The 14,027-nt window shown below is 42.0% G+C and overlaps 1 protein-coding gene across 4 annotated transcripts in view; it reads left to right on the top strand.

Moving 5' to 3' along the window:
* DLGAP3 (DLG associated protein 3) overlaps positions 1-14,027 on the top strand; it is a 385,428-nt gene that overhangs the window by 329,545 nt on the left and 41,856 nt on the right. Inside the window, exon 7 of one of the 4 annotated variants that reach the window (XM_083173478.1) lies at positions 11,141-13,190. The exons of the other annotated variants lie outside the window; for them this stretch is intronic. Within the exon in view, the coding sequence (XP_083029604.1) occupies positions 11,141-12,297 (1,157 nt within the window). The 3' untranslated portion in view covers positions 12,298-13,190. Of the gene's footprint in view, positions 1-11,140; positions 13,191-14,027 lie in introns of those variants that run through there. 4 annotated transcript variants of the gene reach the window in all.

Below are 14,027 nucleotides of genomic sequence, written 5' to 3'. Positions count from 1 at the left end.
TGATCTAGCATACGCTGCAGGGACCCCCTGCCCTGAACATTCCCTTCCCTGTGCTGCCCAGGTAGGGGGGGAAAGGATGCCTCAGTGTGGGTGGGGATGCCTCCATGGGGTGGGGGGAGGTTTGAAAGTGTGCATATCTCCTCCGTGCATATCTAATGACCACAGTGCATATTTAAAGAGCGAGTCCCCACTCGCTCATTAAATATTCACTGCACTGGGTCCGCTCATTAGATATGCACAGAGCAGGACCACTATTGGCTGGGTCCTAAATACCATTTCAGACCCATTCAGACTGCAAAAAAAACGGGTCAGAAATGGGTAGGACCCTGCTTTTTTACCGTTTCCAAAAACCATTTTTCTGGAAATGGTAAAATCACTCTGTACCTTTCAGACCGCACATATTACCACTTTGAAACAGTAAGAAAAGGCAAAATAACAGGTAATTTGTGCGGTCTGAAAGGGGCATTATTGTAATTCCTGCACCGTTCACCTGATTTGGATGTAAACCCTCAAATTAAAGCTGAAAGTCTGCAGTTAAAGCACATCTTGTTTGGTAAATTTCAAACCCATTGTGGTGCTGCATAGAGCCCAAAATAATGAGGTCAAACCGGAAGTGCGTGTATAAATACACGCATTGCCGCTGGGGGTCATCCGGCGTTCACAGTCTGGAACGCAAGAATAATGGCCGTGCATTCCATTCAGCGCTATATAGGAAGCGTTCTACCTCTGCTTCCTAAATACAAGCTAATAGTTTTACTGAAAAATATATTGTGCCTCATTGTATTAGTGGACCAAAGTGTAGACCATTACATGTAACATGTATTACATCCAACAATAATACAATTAATAAAAATAACGATCCTAAAAAGGTATATATATAAAAGTTACATATAAAACATTTCCATTTCATATGGTAAAAAAAATTACATATAATAATAATAATAATAATAATAGATACAACATACAGATATATATCAAAATTCAAACATTCTAAGTGACATACATTCTAATACCCCATTCACACCATAAATGCAGGGACAAACCCGTGAATTCAGTTCCCGGGACAAGCAGGGACATTCCTGGGTTTGGACCCATTCACACCAGAAATGTCCCTGCACTTTCTGGTGTGAGAAGGGGGCGGGAAGGAGGCCAGCAGGAGGTGGGGAGGAGGCGGGCAGTCGGCAGGCAGGCAGCGGGATGGCGGCGGAGGTGGGGAGAATACTCACCCCGGTTGCTGGTCCTCCGTGCAGACCAGGGATCCACACAGGCGGCGGCGCAAATGACGGGACAGGCTGTGTCCTCACTGCCGCCGGAGAGCTGCGTCATCATAATCCACTGGCTGTCCCGTCATTTGCGCCCGCCGCCTGCATTAATTCCCGTCGGACAGGACACGGAGGACATGGCAACCCGGGTAAGTATACCCTGTACCTTTCTCACCAGCCAGGTCCCCGGGTTGAACCCAGGAACAACCCTGGTACCTAGCCGGGTTGAAATTTGCCCGGTATTTTGTCCCGGGAACCATTCACACCAGCGCTAGTACCGGGTTGTTCCTGGACTCAACCCGGGAATTTAGGCTGGTGTGAATGGGGTATAAGTGACATATATATATATATATATCACTTAGAATGTATGAATTTTGATATATATCTGTATGTTGTATCTATTATTATTATATGTAATTTTTTTACCATATGAAATGGAAATGTTTTATATGTAACTTTTATATGTTATGTTATATATATATATATATATATATATATATATATATATATATATATATATACATAGAGACGGTGAACGCTGGATGACCCCCAGTGGCAATGCATGTATTGATACACGCACGTCTGGTTTTACCTTATTCCGGACACATGGAACGCGGAAGTGGAGACGGTGGAACACCGCGCGCCCCACCCGTGATCTCTATGTTTTAATATTCTTTCAGCCTCGTGTTTTTATGTGGACATAAAGTGCTATGCTAAAGTGATATGTTTTATATGTGAATAAATGTTTATATACATAGAATGTTTTAGAAAAATTGGATATTATAATTTTATGGAGACAGGAAGCAGGAAGTAGGTGGACTTCCTGCCTATAGGGTATATAAACCCATACTCCTCCACCACTCTGCACACCTTGAAAAAGATCCCAGTTTTTTGGAATCGAAACGCATTGGTTAGCAGAGGAGGAGAAGCTTGACACCTGACTGAAAGACTGAGGCTCATTGTCCAATACACCCTGGGACGTTATTCCGGATCTCTTTCCAGGTTGTAGACATATCTGCCCTATCTTAAGTCTGGAAGTGCTTGATATAGCCTTAGTTTTTAATTTTATGTGTCATCCTGTATGTGGAGAAATTGTATTAAAGTCTGAGGTCTGAGCCTACGCTGTCTGGCCATAAAGATACCTTTATGGGAGCATCCATTCATATATTTGAGTGAGTTGGGGTACGCATTGTACATCCTTTTTCTGCGGGCCTAGAAAAGATACCTTTACGTGAGAGAACTACATTGCGCCATTGTGAGTTGGGGTACGTTCTCACCAAAAGATACCTTGATAGGCTTTATTCACCCATGTTTGATGTGAGTTGGGTACGCATCACAACTCTTTAAAGTGGATCTGGTGGAAGGGAAACCAGCACTATTTCCTTTAAACATGGGTAGAGAAGAACTAATTAAGATGTACTTCACCATATATTTCTTTTATGTATTCTCTTTTGCATGAACATTATGAACATTATTCTCTTTTGCATGAACAATATTTATGAAAACATGCATATGAGGATACATCGTTATTCCTTTGAGGAGCTATTGTGAACATCATACACCAGAAGGGAAGTAACGTTACATGTTATTAAGCGCCAGTGTGTCTCCATCTGGTTTTTGTACATTTTAAAAACTAGTCCCTGGGGTCTCCCACCCACCCTTATGTTGCGGAAATAGGACATGCACAATTTAACAAACCAATCATTTCAGCAACAGGGCCTACAAAACTGTGGCTGAAATGATTGGTTTGTTTGGGCCCCCACACAAAAAAAGCAATTCATCTCTCCCTGTATAAACTGGCTCTACAGAGACAAGGGGTGAGATTTAATGGGATGAGAGATTCAGAAAGTGAGAGATTTGGTGAGAAATCTCCAGTTTTTTTTAAAGCGGCAATCATTTACACTGCAAAATCAAACTGGTTTAGCAGTGTAAATGATTGCCTCTTTAAAAAAACTGGAGATTTCTTACCAAATCTCTCACTTTCTGAATCTCTCATCCCATTAAATCTCACCCAATATGTCATCACTCGTCATCCTTCTCCTCTTATTCCTCGCCCCCTTCAATGTGTACTTCCTCATCCTCAAAGATTATCAATTCATCCCCGCTGGACTCCACAATAACAGGTCCCTCTATAATCTCTAGAGGCAAATGATGGTCTTCATTGAAGAATTGATCATTCATTTTTATGAACATCATCTTCCTTACATTTTGTGGAAGCAACCCGCCGCTCACTGACCAGGTTCCCCGCTGCACTAAAAACTCTTTTGGAATACATCCTGGAGGGGGGACAACTCAGGTAAAATAGAGCCAGTTTGTACAAGGGCCTCCCAACTGCCTTTTTTCCTGCCAGTACAGGTAAGGACTGTCTGACATGTCTGACATTTTTTCAATGGTGCCTCATCCAATGCATGTAGACACGTCAGCAATCGTTGGCAGGTCCTTTATTCCGGACCAGATGTCCAAACTCCCTCCTGCCTGCCCTGCATCCCCGCCAGCGGGTTGTGTGGGAAATCGCAGCTGTTTCCTCGCAAACACAGGTGTGGATTTATGTACTGTGATAGGTACTGGTAGGCAGTGGCAACAGCAGACTGGAATTACAGTATATACTGCGATAGGTACTGGTTGGCACTGGCAACAGCAGACTGAAATTATATACTGCGATAGGTACTGGTAGCCAGGGGCTACAGCAGACTGGATTTATATACTGCGATAGGTACTGGTAGCCAGGGGCAACAGCAGAGAACAGACTGGAATTATATAGTGCAATAGGTACTGGTAGCCAATGGCAACAGCAGAGAACAGACTGGAAGGTACTTATGTAGTATCTGGGCTGCCGATTTCTAAATCGGGTCGGATCGGGAGATCGCATCGCATCGCATGCGACCATGCGATTCGATGCGATGCGATGCGATGCGATGACCCGATTTTTCCATAGGAATCAATGTTAAAATGGACTGAGTCCATTTTAACATGGAATTCAATGGGAAAAATGGGTCCTTTTCATACCCCTACTATCCAAGTGGGCATGGAGTTGGATATAAACCTGTGGCGAGCGTAGCGAGCCACCGAGCCCGAAGCGTGGCGAGCGAAGCGAGCCCCGCGAGGGGACGAATACCGTCCCCTCGCGGGGCTCGCTTCGCTCGCCACGCTTCGGGCTCGGTGGCTCGCTACGCTCGCCACAGGTTTATATCCAACTCCATGCCCACTTGGATAGTAGGGGTATGAAAAGGACCCATTTTTCCATAGGAATCATTTTAACATTGATTCCTATGGAAAAATCGGGTCATCGCATCCGATATCGGATGCGATGCGATGCGATGCGATATCGCATCGCATCGCATCTGATTGTATGCCTTAACTTAAGGCATACAATCAAAAAATCGGCAGCCCAGATACTACATAAGTACCGACTGGAATTATATACTGCAATAGGTACTGGTTGGCAGGGCACCAGCAGACTGGAATTATACTGTATACTGCAGTAGGTAGGTACTGGCAGCCACTAGGCAGCGCAGGGCAGGCACTAGCAGCACCAGTGGACTATACAGCAGAGGCAGGCCCCAGCACAAAGGAGGAGAGACAGTACACAGTAGTCGTCCTTGCAATGGTGATGATCCCACTGAGCAGAGAGGAGAGACACAGTACACAGCAGCACACGATGCCCCAGCAGAGACAGTACACAGCAGCACACCCTATCCCACCCTGCTCCTAGACTGGAGTGAAGATGGCGGCACAGGGAGGTGGAATTTAAGGGATTCCGTGATCTCACGAGAATCCGACCCTGGGCAATGACGGTTTTCCCACGCGCCCGGATCCGAGTCAGGCGGGAAGCTCCGAACGCCGCTTGGATCTGGCCTCGGATTGATGACGTTCGTGCAGGCTCGGATCTGGGAAATCCAAGCCCGCACATCTCTATCACATACATCTAAGAAATATTTCCACAACACAACCATATCTCACATGAGGCAGAGCAATAACTTCAAATCATGCACTCATTAATTCTGACTGCTGCAATAGCATCTTCACTAGTCTTTCCCATATCATCTAGCACCTTTACAATTTATTGGGAATGTAGCAGCTAGACTGCTTTTTCCTGCAGGATGTTCTGCTACTACTGCTCCATTTTGTCAGTCCTTACAATACCTGTCTCTATTTTATATTGAATCCAATATATGATACATTATTTTCTTCAAGTATTCTTCAAGTGTTCCCTTAAAATTCACTTCATCTTGTAAGGCAAGTTGTAAGGCCACTTACATAAGCTCCATAGACATAAACTCCATAGACTATTCTACCCATCTACAGTAGATCTGTTTTATGCCATCCATAATTAACCCTAAATACTTTCAATTTCTATTCTCAAACAACGCACTGATCCCAGGCCAACATTGCTGCTTGACTGGATCATGTAGGCCACCTTTGCAATCTGACTGGACCATTTGTGATATGCTGCACTTATCCTCATGTACAAATTCTTATTTCCCTAGAGAATGTAAAGGCGCCCATACACTTGGGCAATTTGATCATTTTTCATCCAATTGCGGTTATAAATCGGATAAAACATTACCAAATTGCTATGGGTTTGACATCAAGTCCGATGCGATGTGCGGTCCCGCAACGCATTGCATTGGAGCTTGAAGATCGCTGCACTATAGATAATTCACCTTGCCAAGCCTCCCGGTAGGCTTGGCTGGGGTTTGCAGATTATACAGTGTATTGTATGAAGTCCTAACACCCGGGATATATTATATGCAAAAGGACGGCAAGTGGTGCGTGTATCATATGGAGCCCTGCCTTCTGGGAGGTTCCTGGGTGGCTCAATGGGGATCGCAGGTGACGTCTTCCTTCGAAGAAGTTGCCCTAATTTATGGTCACCTTAAGTGTAAGAGCAGGTCCCTCTTACCTTTGTCTTATTACTGTTTTTTACTCAATTGCAAAGCACAATGAAATATGATGCAAAAATTGTTAATAAAACAATAAAATGTATGCAAATGTTGCAATAGTGTTGTTTATCTAGCTACAAAAACTAAATGTTTTTAAATGGTTGAAACTGATAGCCACTGAGCAAACATCTGCTGTACCACAGATACCATTATCTAAAAGCTGCAATGCCATATAGGCCTCTGCCCCAGCCTTTTCCTGTTTGCCTGTTCTTTACTTGGTGTAATTGTGCGAATTGTGCTAGACAAGGGTGACATGGCTCGAAAGACTGATATGAATGGGTATAAGATCTTTTGAGAGGTGCAATTGGTGCCCCACACAAGGCATAAGGCTCTCGCTTTGTTATCCGCTGATTATGTGTGCTGCTTGCCTCAGTGTTAGATTGGATCCTTGCACAGGAGTGATTGGAAGATGTGATAGTTGTACTAAGGGAGTTAAAGCTCGCTGAACTGAAAAGTGGTAGAGTGATTCCTGTCATGATGCTTTTCAACAAGAACTTATCCTTGTTTTTATGTCTGGTACATGACAAGCTAAGCATGAAATGTGCAATATTACTGTTTATGTGGCATTTTTCACATTTAATAAATGTTCTGTAGATTTTGCTCCATTTACATACATCTTCGGCCTAATTTTCTTCATCAGTCTGTCTTATTTATTACACTTCTATTGTATAAAGTACATGTGCATTGTAATATAATTGTGATAGTCATACTTAATGATACGTATAGTGACAGAGCCGGCCCTAGCCTAAATGTCGTCCTAGGCAAGATTTTGGCTGGCGCCCCCTAGCACCGCCACTAGTTCCGCCTCTGACCCTGCTCCCCTTTCCCAGCACCATCAACCCTCATCATAGCAGTCTTCATTTTAGTGCTCCTACCCGCAATATTTTAAATAGAAACAGTGCACCAATTCGGTGCGCAGCCCAAACAGGGGTTTGTTCTTGCTGGGAAGGGGCATGGCCACACAATAGTACCCCCAATTCAAATTATGCCACACAGTAATGCAACTTTATTCACATTATATCATGCGATGGTGTCCCTTATTCACGTTACATCACACAGTAGTACCACTTTACCTTATATACATCACTCCTCACATTATTCACATTATACCCTTGGCCACACTGCAACACAGCACAAAGCAGTGTGTGCTGGGCAGAGGAGAAGAGCTGCAGCTGCTGCTGCTGCTGTCACTTAAGGGGAGGGGGCCCGGGGCCCCCGCTGGGTCCTCCCATCAGACTTTGGCCTGGGTAATTTGTACCCCCTACCCCTTTCTCTCTGCACCCCTGATAATACCACACAGTAATGCCCCTTGCACATGACACATTATTAATGTCCTTTATAAACATAATGCCCCTTACACATTATGCCAACCTTTATTAATGCCCTTCATACACATAATGATACACATAATGCCCCTTACATATATGTTGCACATTATTAATGCCCTTATACACGACACACATAATGCCCATTACACATATGTTGCACATTATAAATGCCCTTATACACATGACACACATAATGCCTGTTACACATGTCGAACATTATTAAAGCATTTATACATGACACACATAATGCCCCTTACACATATGCCGAACACTATTGCACAACCAACCCACCCGCAGACAGCACTCGCACAGCCGCTAACACTGTGACCTCTGCCTCTGCTTGGATACAGATGTTTCCTCATACAACTTGCCTCAATAGGCCATGCAGCTCATGGCCAGTTCAGCTAACGTTGGGTGCATGTTCTGCTGAAAATTTGTCGTATTTGCATTGTTATGTGACCAAGACACATAAGGAGCTTTCGATGATTAAAATGATATGCGGCATGCCTATATTCTATGTGCGACTGTGGCTGTACCTGCATACGGAATGCTATGTTACAGTGATTTCCATTAATACACTATTTTATATGCAGATACAGCCTCACTCAAACACAGAATATAGGCATGCTGCATATCATTTTAATCAGCAGAAGCTGCTGGTGCCCCTAGGCATTCTGTATAGTGAAACTGAGTTGTTTACAAAAATTGACTCTGCAAGGAGACTTGAAGGTATGTCTGCTGTACAGTGGCCAAAATATGAACATTAAACTTTTAGAGATACCTTGGTGCCTGTCAATGGTAGCGTCTTGTACAGTTGGGCAAAGCTTTGCTTCAGTCTGTGTGCTAAGTTGCATTTGAACATGTGTCACCATATTTTGTATATGCCTTGGAATCACTCTGTCTGTTCCGACACCCCAAAGGGGAAATTTACTAAGCTGGGAGTTCTATTTCAGATGGGATTTTTCCATGTTTAACCAATCAGATTCTGGGGCAGATGTATTAAGCTTTAACAAGAGATAAATCCAAGGGTGATAAGGAGAGATAAACGTCCAGCCAATCAGCTCCTACCTGTCATGTTACAGGTTGTGTTTGAAAAAAGTCAGTAAGGAGCTGATTGACTGGACGTTTATCTCTCCTTATCACCCTTGCATTTATATCTTGTTAAGGCTTAATACATCTGCCATTCTATCTGTTATCTTCTAGAAGCTGCTAACTAAATAAGAAGTAGATTCAGATTGGTTGCCCATAGCAACATCCTATCTGAAATAGAACTCCCATTTTAGCAAATTTACCCCAAAGCATCTTGAATAATGTGGGAGATTCGATTGTGTTACGGAAATGTATTCTCACACCAGAATTTTTACTTTGCTGTTCTAGACATATTTTAAAATTCCTACTTGAGCACAGCAGTGTTATTAGTTAGAAGAAGGGATTAAGTCATTAAGTCACTATAGTGGGATATTTATTAAAGCTTGTCAAGAGATAAAGTGGAGAGAGATACAGTACCAACCAATCCGCTCCCAACTGTTCTTTTTCACAGCCTGTAAAGTGACAGAAGCTGATGGATGGGTACTTAATCTCTCTCTACCTTATCTCTCTCCACGCATTGATAAATCTGCTTTTTAGGTAGGAATATTTTAAGGAATCTTGATATGTTTTTCAACTGGAAAGTAGTTTTAATGATATATTGTTTTGTGATCAGGATGGCTGTGATTTATGAACAAAATGTGGGTCTATTGCTTTTGTAGCTTTAAAAATTTTTTTTTGTTAAACACACAAACACTGTCAATCCCACTTGCCTCTCCCTTTTTCATAGTATTAGCCTGTTTCGTTTTAGTGACCGCCTACGACTTCGGAACAGTGTGTGGTCAACTTGAGATACAAACCATTATATTACAGCACTAATTGTCCAAGTGATCACTTGCCCCTGTTTTAGAGTATCTTCTTTGCAAACGGTTTAAAAATAACAGTTATTACATAAAATATCCACACAATAAGTCTACAGTATGTCCTTACCCTCAATAAAATATCAGAAAAAATGCTAATCCCCTTTCAATGAATATCAAGAGTGCCCCAGCTGTGAACACAGATCCTGCGGCCTCGGCTATTCATGATGTACCAAGAGTCTCAACACAAGACATTGGGTGCCTGGACCTTCGGCAAGATTTAAAGAGGAGCTACCCCATCAGGGCTGCCAGGAGGGGCCACCCTGCTCATTACCCCCCAACCCAGTAAGAGGGAAGGGTCCTCCTTTCTTGCATGTTGTGCAGGATGGTGGGTGAGCTGGAAGGCGTCAAAGCTGATCCAGGTAAGCTAAACAGACTTCAATATAATGCATTGTACTCAGGGACATATTTAGCTTTAGCAGAGACAGAGAAGAATTAGTATATCAGCTGGAAATTCCCAGTCCCATATGGGGTGTAGCTGATAGATGAACCTGGACCAAATTTTTTATGACTTTTAAAAAAGTAAAAAGAGCCACATCATCCCCATATGTGGTTTCCTTTTAAAAGAAAAACAAACAATTGTAAAAAAAAAGAAAACACCTTTACCTCATTATATTGCACTTACTATGGTGTACTATTAATGCGAGATAGTCTAAAGCTGCATTAGCTGAAAGTGAACCATTGCCCTGTTGAGGTAACACCTCCTTTTATTAAATCTACACTTAGATCTGTTAGACATTCCTACACCATACACACTATCATACGGTAGAGTAGGTATTCACCAGTATTTTAGCTGCATCCATGTATTTTTTCCCAGCTCCAACACAAAACCTAATTTATGACGCCAGCCACCCCATCCAACACTGCAACTCCAGGCAACCCTCTTCTTTAGCTTCTGCTGAAGGTCCTGCACCCTGAGATCCATAGCCGAGGTCCAAGCTCCCTCTATTGTTCTTTTCTGGATTCTGTAGGCAACAGCAGGGGCTAAAGGCAGAGCAGTTCAGGCAACTGCATGGGGAAAAAGTCTGCAATAAACTTGTGTCACTTAAATACCTGCCAAGAACATGATTATGCCATGTAAACTGAAGAACACAACAGCACCGTGGCAATACAGACTAGTAAATTATTATTCCATTAAAACTAGATTTTTAAAGAATGTTGAGTCCTTCAGTTTAGAAAGGAAAACATGTAATTGGTGTCTTTGAGAGGAACTGGAAATTATCTACCGATCCTTAAACCATACTTATTATTAACAGATGGGATATGTAGTCGGTGCACCACATTTAAAATATGTAATATTTAAGATTAATCATTATGCCATTCTTTTAGAACTACATTTTATTAATTGTCCTGCATTTCTTCTTATTTGTTTGAACAGAATTCTTTAAGTACATAGGTAAATGAACAGACATATTTCCCCATGCATAATGGTTCGGTCATTATCGAACATACAAATACAAAGAGTTAAGCATAATTCTTCAAATACATATACCCAACACAAAATTTTAGACTGAAATACTTCTCTAGAGCATTCTGTAAAAAGGGACATGTTAGCAAGGGATTAGGTTGAGTAAAAAGCAATAAAATGTTATTTCTATAATTATGTATGATCTCGTACATTATGCCCTGTTGTTCACAAACTCTTCTGTTTACTTCTACAGCATCATCACTGCCAAATCAAAGGTCTCCCATGAGGTCAGCACTATCACCACCCCAGAGAAGTGGTACATTGGTCACATATAGCACTACATCCGTAGAAGGGGATACAGAAGATCAAGAATTAGAAAGTAGAAGGTGCCAAGGAATGATTATAAATCCTTACCTAGAACACTGGTCACCAACAAAGGAAGAGGTGCGTGTGTCTCTCACTGTGGGGAGACAAATCAAGCAGTCCTTCAGACGTGTATCTCCTGGGCCCCTAGCCTCATCCACAGAAGATCCTTTGTGCTATCTTTCTGCACATACAGGCTGCTGGGATGAGAGTGACTCAGATATTCCCCCATCTGACAGGGTTCCTGATTCAGCAGAGTCTACTCAATCTGAAAGAGATTGTGGCAGTCAGCAAACAGAGATCGGCTCCTTGCCTGGAGGAATGGTTTGGCCCTTGATGCAAGACCACAGAAAAGATAATAATGGGGAAGAAGACCATCAACTTGCTTCTTCTCAGCGCAGTGAACACAGTTGTAATGAATCCCTTCTTTCCTCTGAGTATCCCGAGGGTGACCAAGCCTCTAGTGCTACCATGCCAAGAAGACTTGGACGCCCTCGTGCTAAAGATGACAGAAGAGCTCGTTGGAGAGCTAGTCTTCATCGCCTTTTGCAGTTGGAGAAATTGAGAGATCAATTGTACCGTCAGGAGCTGGCATTGAAAGAAGAAGAGATGACCCGTCAACGGGAGGAGAGAGCAAGAGATAGGGAGCTTCACCGCCAGTTACTTGGAGTGCTTGGTGACATCCGAGATGAACTTAGAAAGCGAAGACAGGAGAGAGCAATTGCTCACGAGGGTCAAACTCCTGAAGGCAGGGGTACGCCATGCAGTGGTAGCGCCACTACTGGCCGAAGGGCTCGTGGAGGACTAACACGTCCAAGAGGGACACGCATTTCTTCAGTGTCTGCCACTTTGCCCTGTTCATTTGCTCAGTTCTTTCTGCAGGATCCAAGAACTGGGTCTTCTATGCCAAGCACTATGGCCAGGGGCAGCAATGAGAACCCCACCTGGGCAGGAAGCCGGCTTATCGGCCCCCTGCGCAGGAGGGGACAACCTCGTGGCCGTCCCCGAGTTCACCCTAAACTAGTGATGGGGGATAACCATGGATAATTAAGAACTGGCCTTTTTCATGTTTTACAACAATAAAGAAGGTGTTGAAAAAGGATGTGTCTTTTTGATTGCTTTAAATCATAGTTTAATAAGACAATGTTACTGAAAATCTGTCAAATGTGTATTAAAAGCGACAGAAAAGCTAATTTCAGGCATGGATCCAAAACTCCAAGTAAAGATGTCATATTTTTTTTTATTATATATTATTACCAATGTAGAGTATGTTAATCATTATTACAGCTGTCTTAACAGGATTCATCCTAAATATTAAAAGTATGTTGTAAAACTTGTCTGATTATAACTGATTATATCACTTAAGGCCAGTTACAGCAATTTGTAGAAGACCACAATGTATGAGCTATTTGTCGATTAGAATCAAATTATTTCAGAAAAATCACATACAAAACTCTGATGGGGTAGCTGGAATCCCCTTCATCTCTTTATCTTCTGCACAATATTGAGACTCTACTATTACCCATTGACTTCTACAGTGGAGAGTTGCGGGTCATTCAATTCCACAAAACTTTACCTCTACAGGACATATTGTAAAGTTCAAAGGAAATTATTTAAAGTAAAAATTCTAACCTGCGAATTTTGCAAATCACTGGGGAATTTTGAGGACAGTTATAAAGATTTTATTTTGGAATTTCTAGATCACATTTATGTCAAGACTCAAAAATATTGCAGGTTACATTTATGACTATAAAAATCAAGAAAGCTATACTTTAGCTAATAATGGTGCTAAACTTTTGAAAAATGGAAAAAAACTAATTAGCCAATACATTTCCTAAACATATATGTTGAAAGCATAAATATATTTGGTGAACTCATGAACCACCGATCGCAATCACATTTGAATGTTTACCTCTGTGTTGAATAAAGTATTTCAAGTATTGATGCCTTCCTACTGTACATTTTGATCTGCATTTAACTGCATATAATATACTGCCGGGCAGCCAGAGTTTTGGGGTCGGTGAGCTACTCTAAAAGATGAAAATCCTTTGTGATTTATTGAAGAGGCACATTGGCCTCTACGGGGAAAAAACATACACATTAGAAAATGAACAATGGCCCCCACAGGAAAATATAGAAGATTATTCTTTAGGAGCTATTATGTATACGCTATATTTGTCTGGTGTTAGCAGAGTTAAAAATGAGCTGCAGAAACAGAATTGTGCTAGTGGATGCACACAAAGATATCTATATAAGAGAATCAACCCAAAATTATATTTTATGTGTTTCTGTGCGTGTTGAGTCTGTGTATATTAGCCCTGCTTCCAACTATTATTAACGCAGAAACTAAATATAATATATAACTCCATGATGTTTGAGTCCTTTCACATACATTGGCTTTTCACTGAGTTGTAGCCACCCACAACTCCATTTTTACCAGCTGAAATCGGTGCATGTGAAAGGCATTGACAGCCTGCAAAAAAACGGACAGCTTTTGTCCGTTTTTTTGCCGGCTGGTCAAAACCGATGTGTGTGAAAGTGCCCTAATTCTGTTGGATAAAACATATTTTAGATGCCTTACAAAAAGTTACATGTAGCCCCCATTTTCACTGGTGTTAGTAATGCAGATATACAACTTTAGCAATGGATTCTGACTTATTGCCATATCTGTAACAGTTACCCTCCTATCTTGAGGGTAACTCAAACTCTTTACAACCTTAGGAAGAGCAGTGAAATATTATTCTTTCTGTTCACTGTATAGTTGATAAAAATCTTAT

Source organism: Crinia signifera, chromosome 2 (genome assembly GCF_055691185.1).
Source record: "Crinia signifera chromosome 2, ASM5569118v1, whole genome shotgun sequence".
In the NCBI taxonomy this organism is placed as follows: domain Eukaryota; kingdom Metazoa; phylum Chordata; class Amphibia; order Anura; family Myobatrachidae; genus Crinia; species Crinia signifera.
Note: the sequence above shows the minus strand (reverse complement) of the source record. Positions and strands in the feature narration are given on the sequence as shown.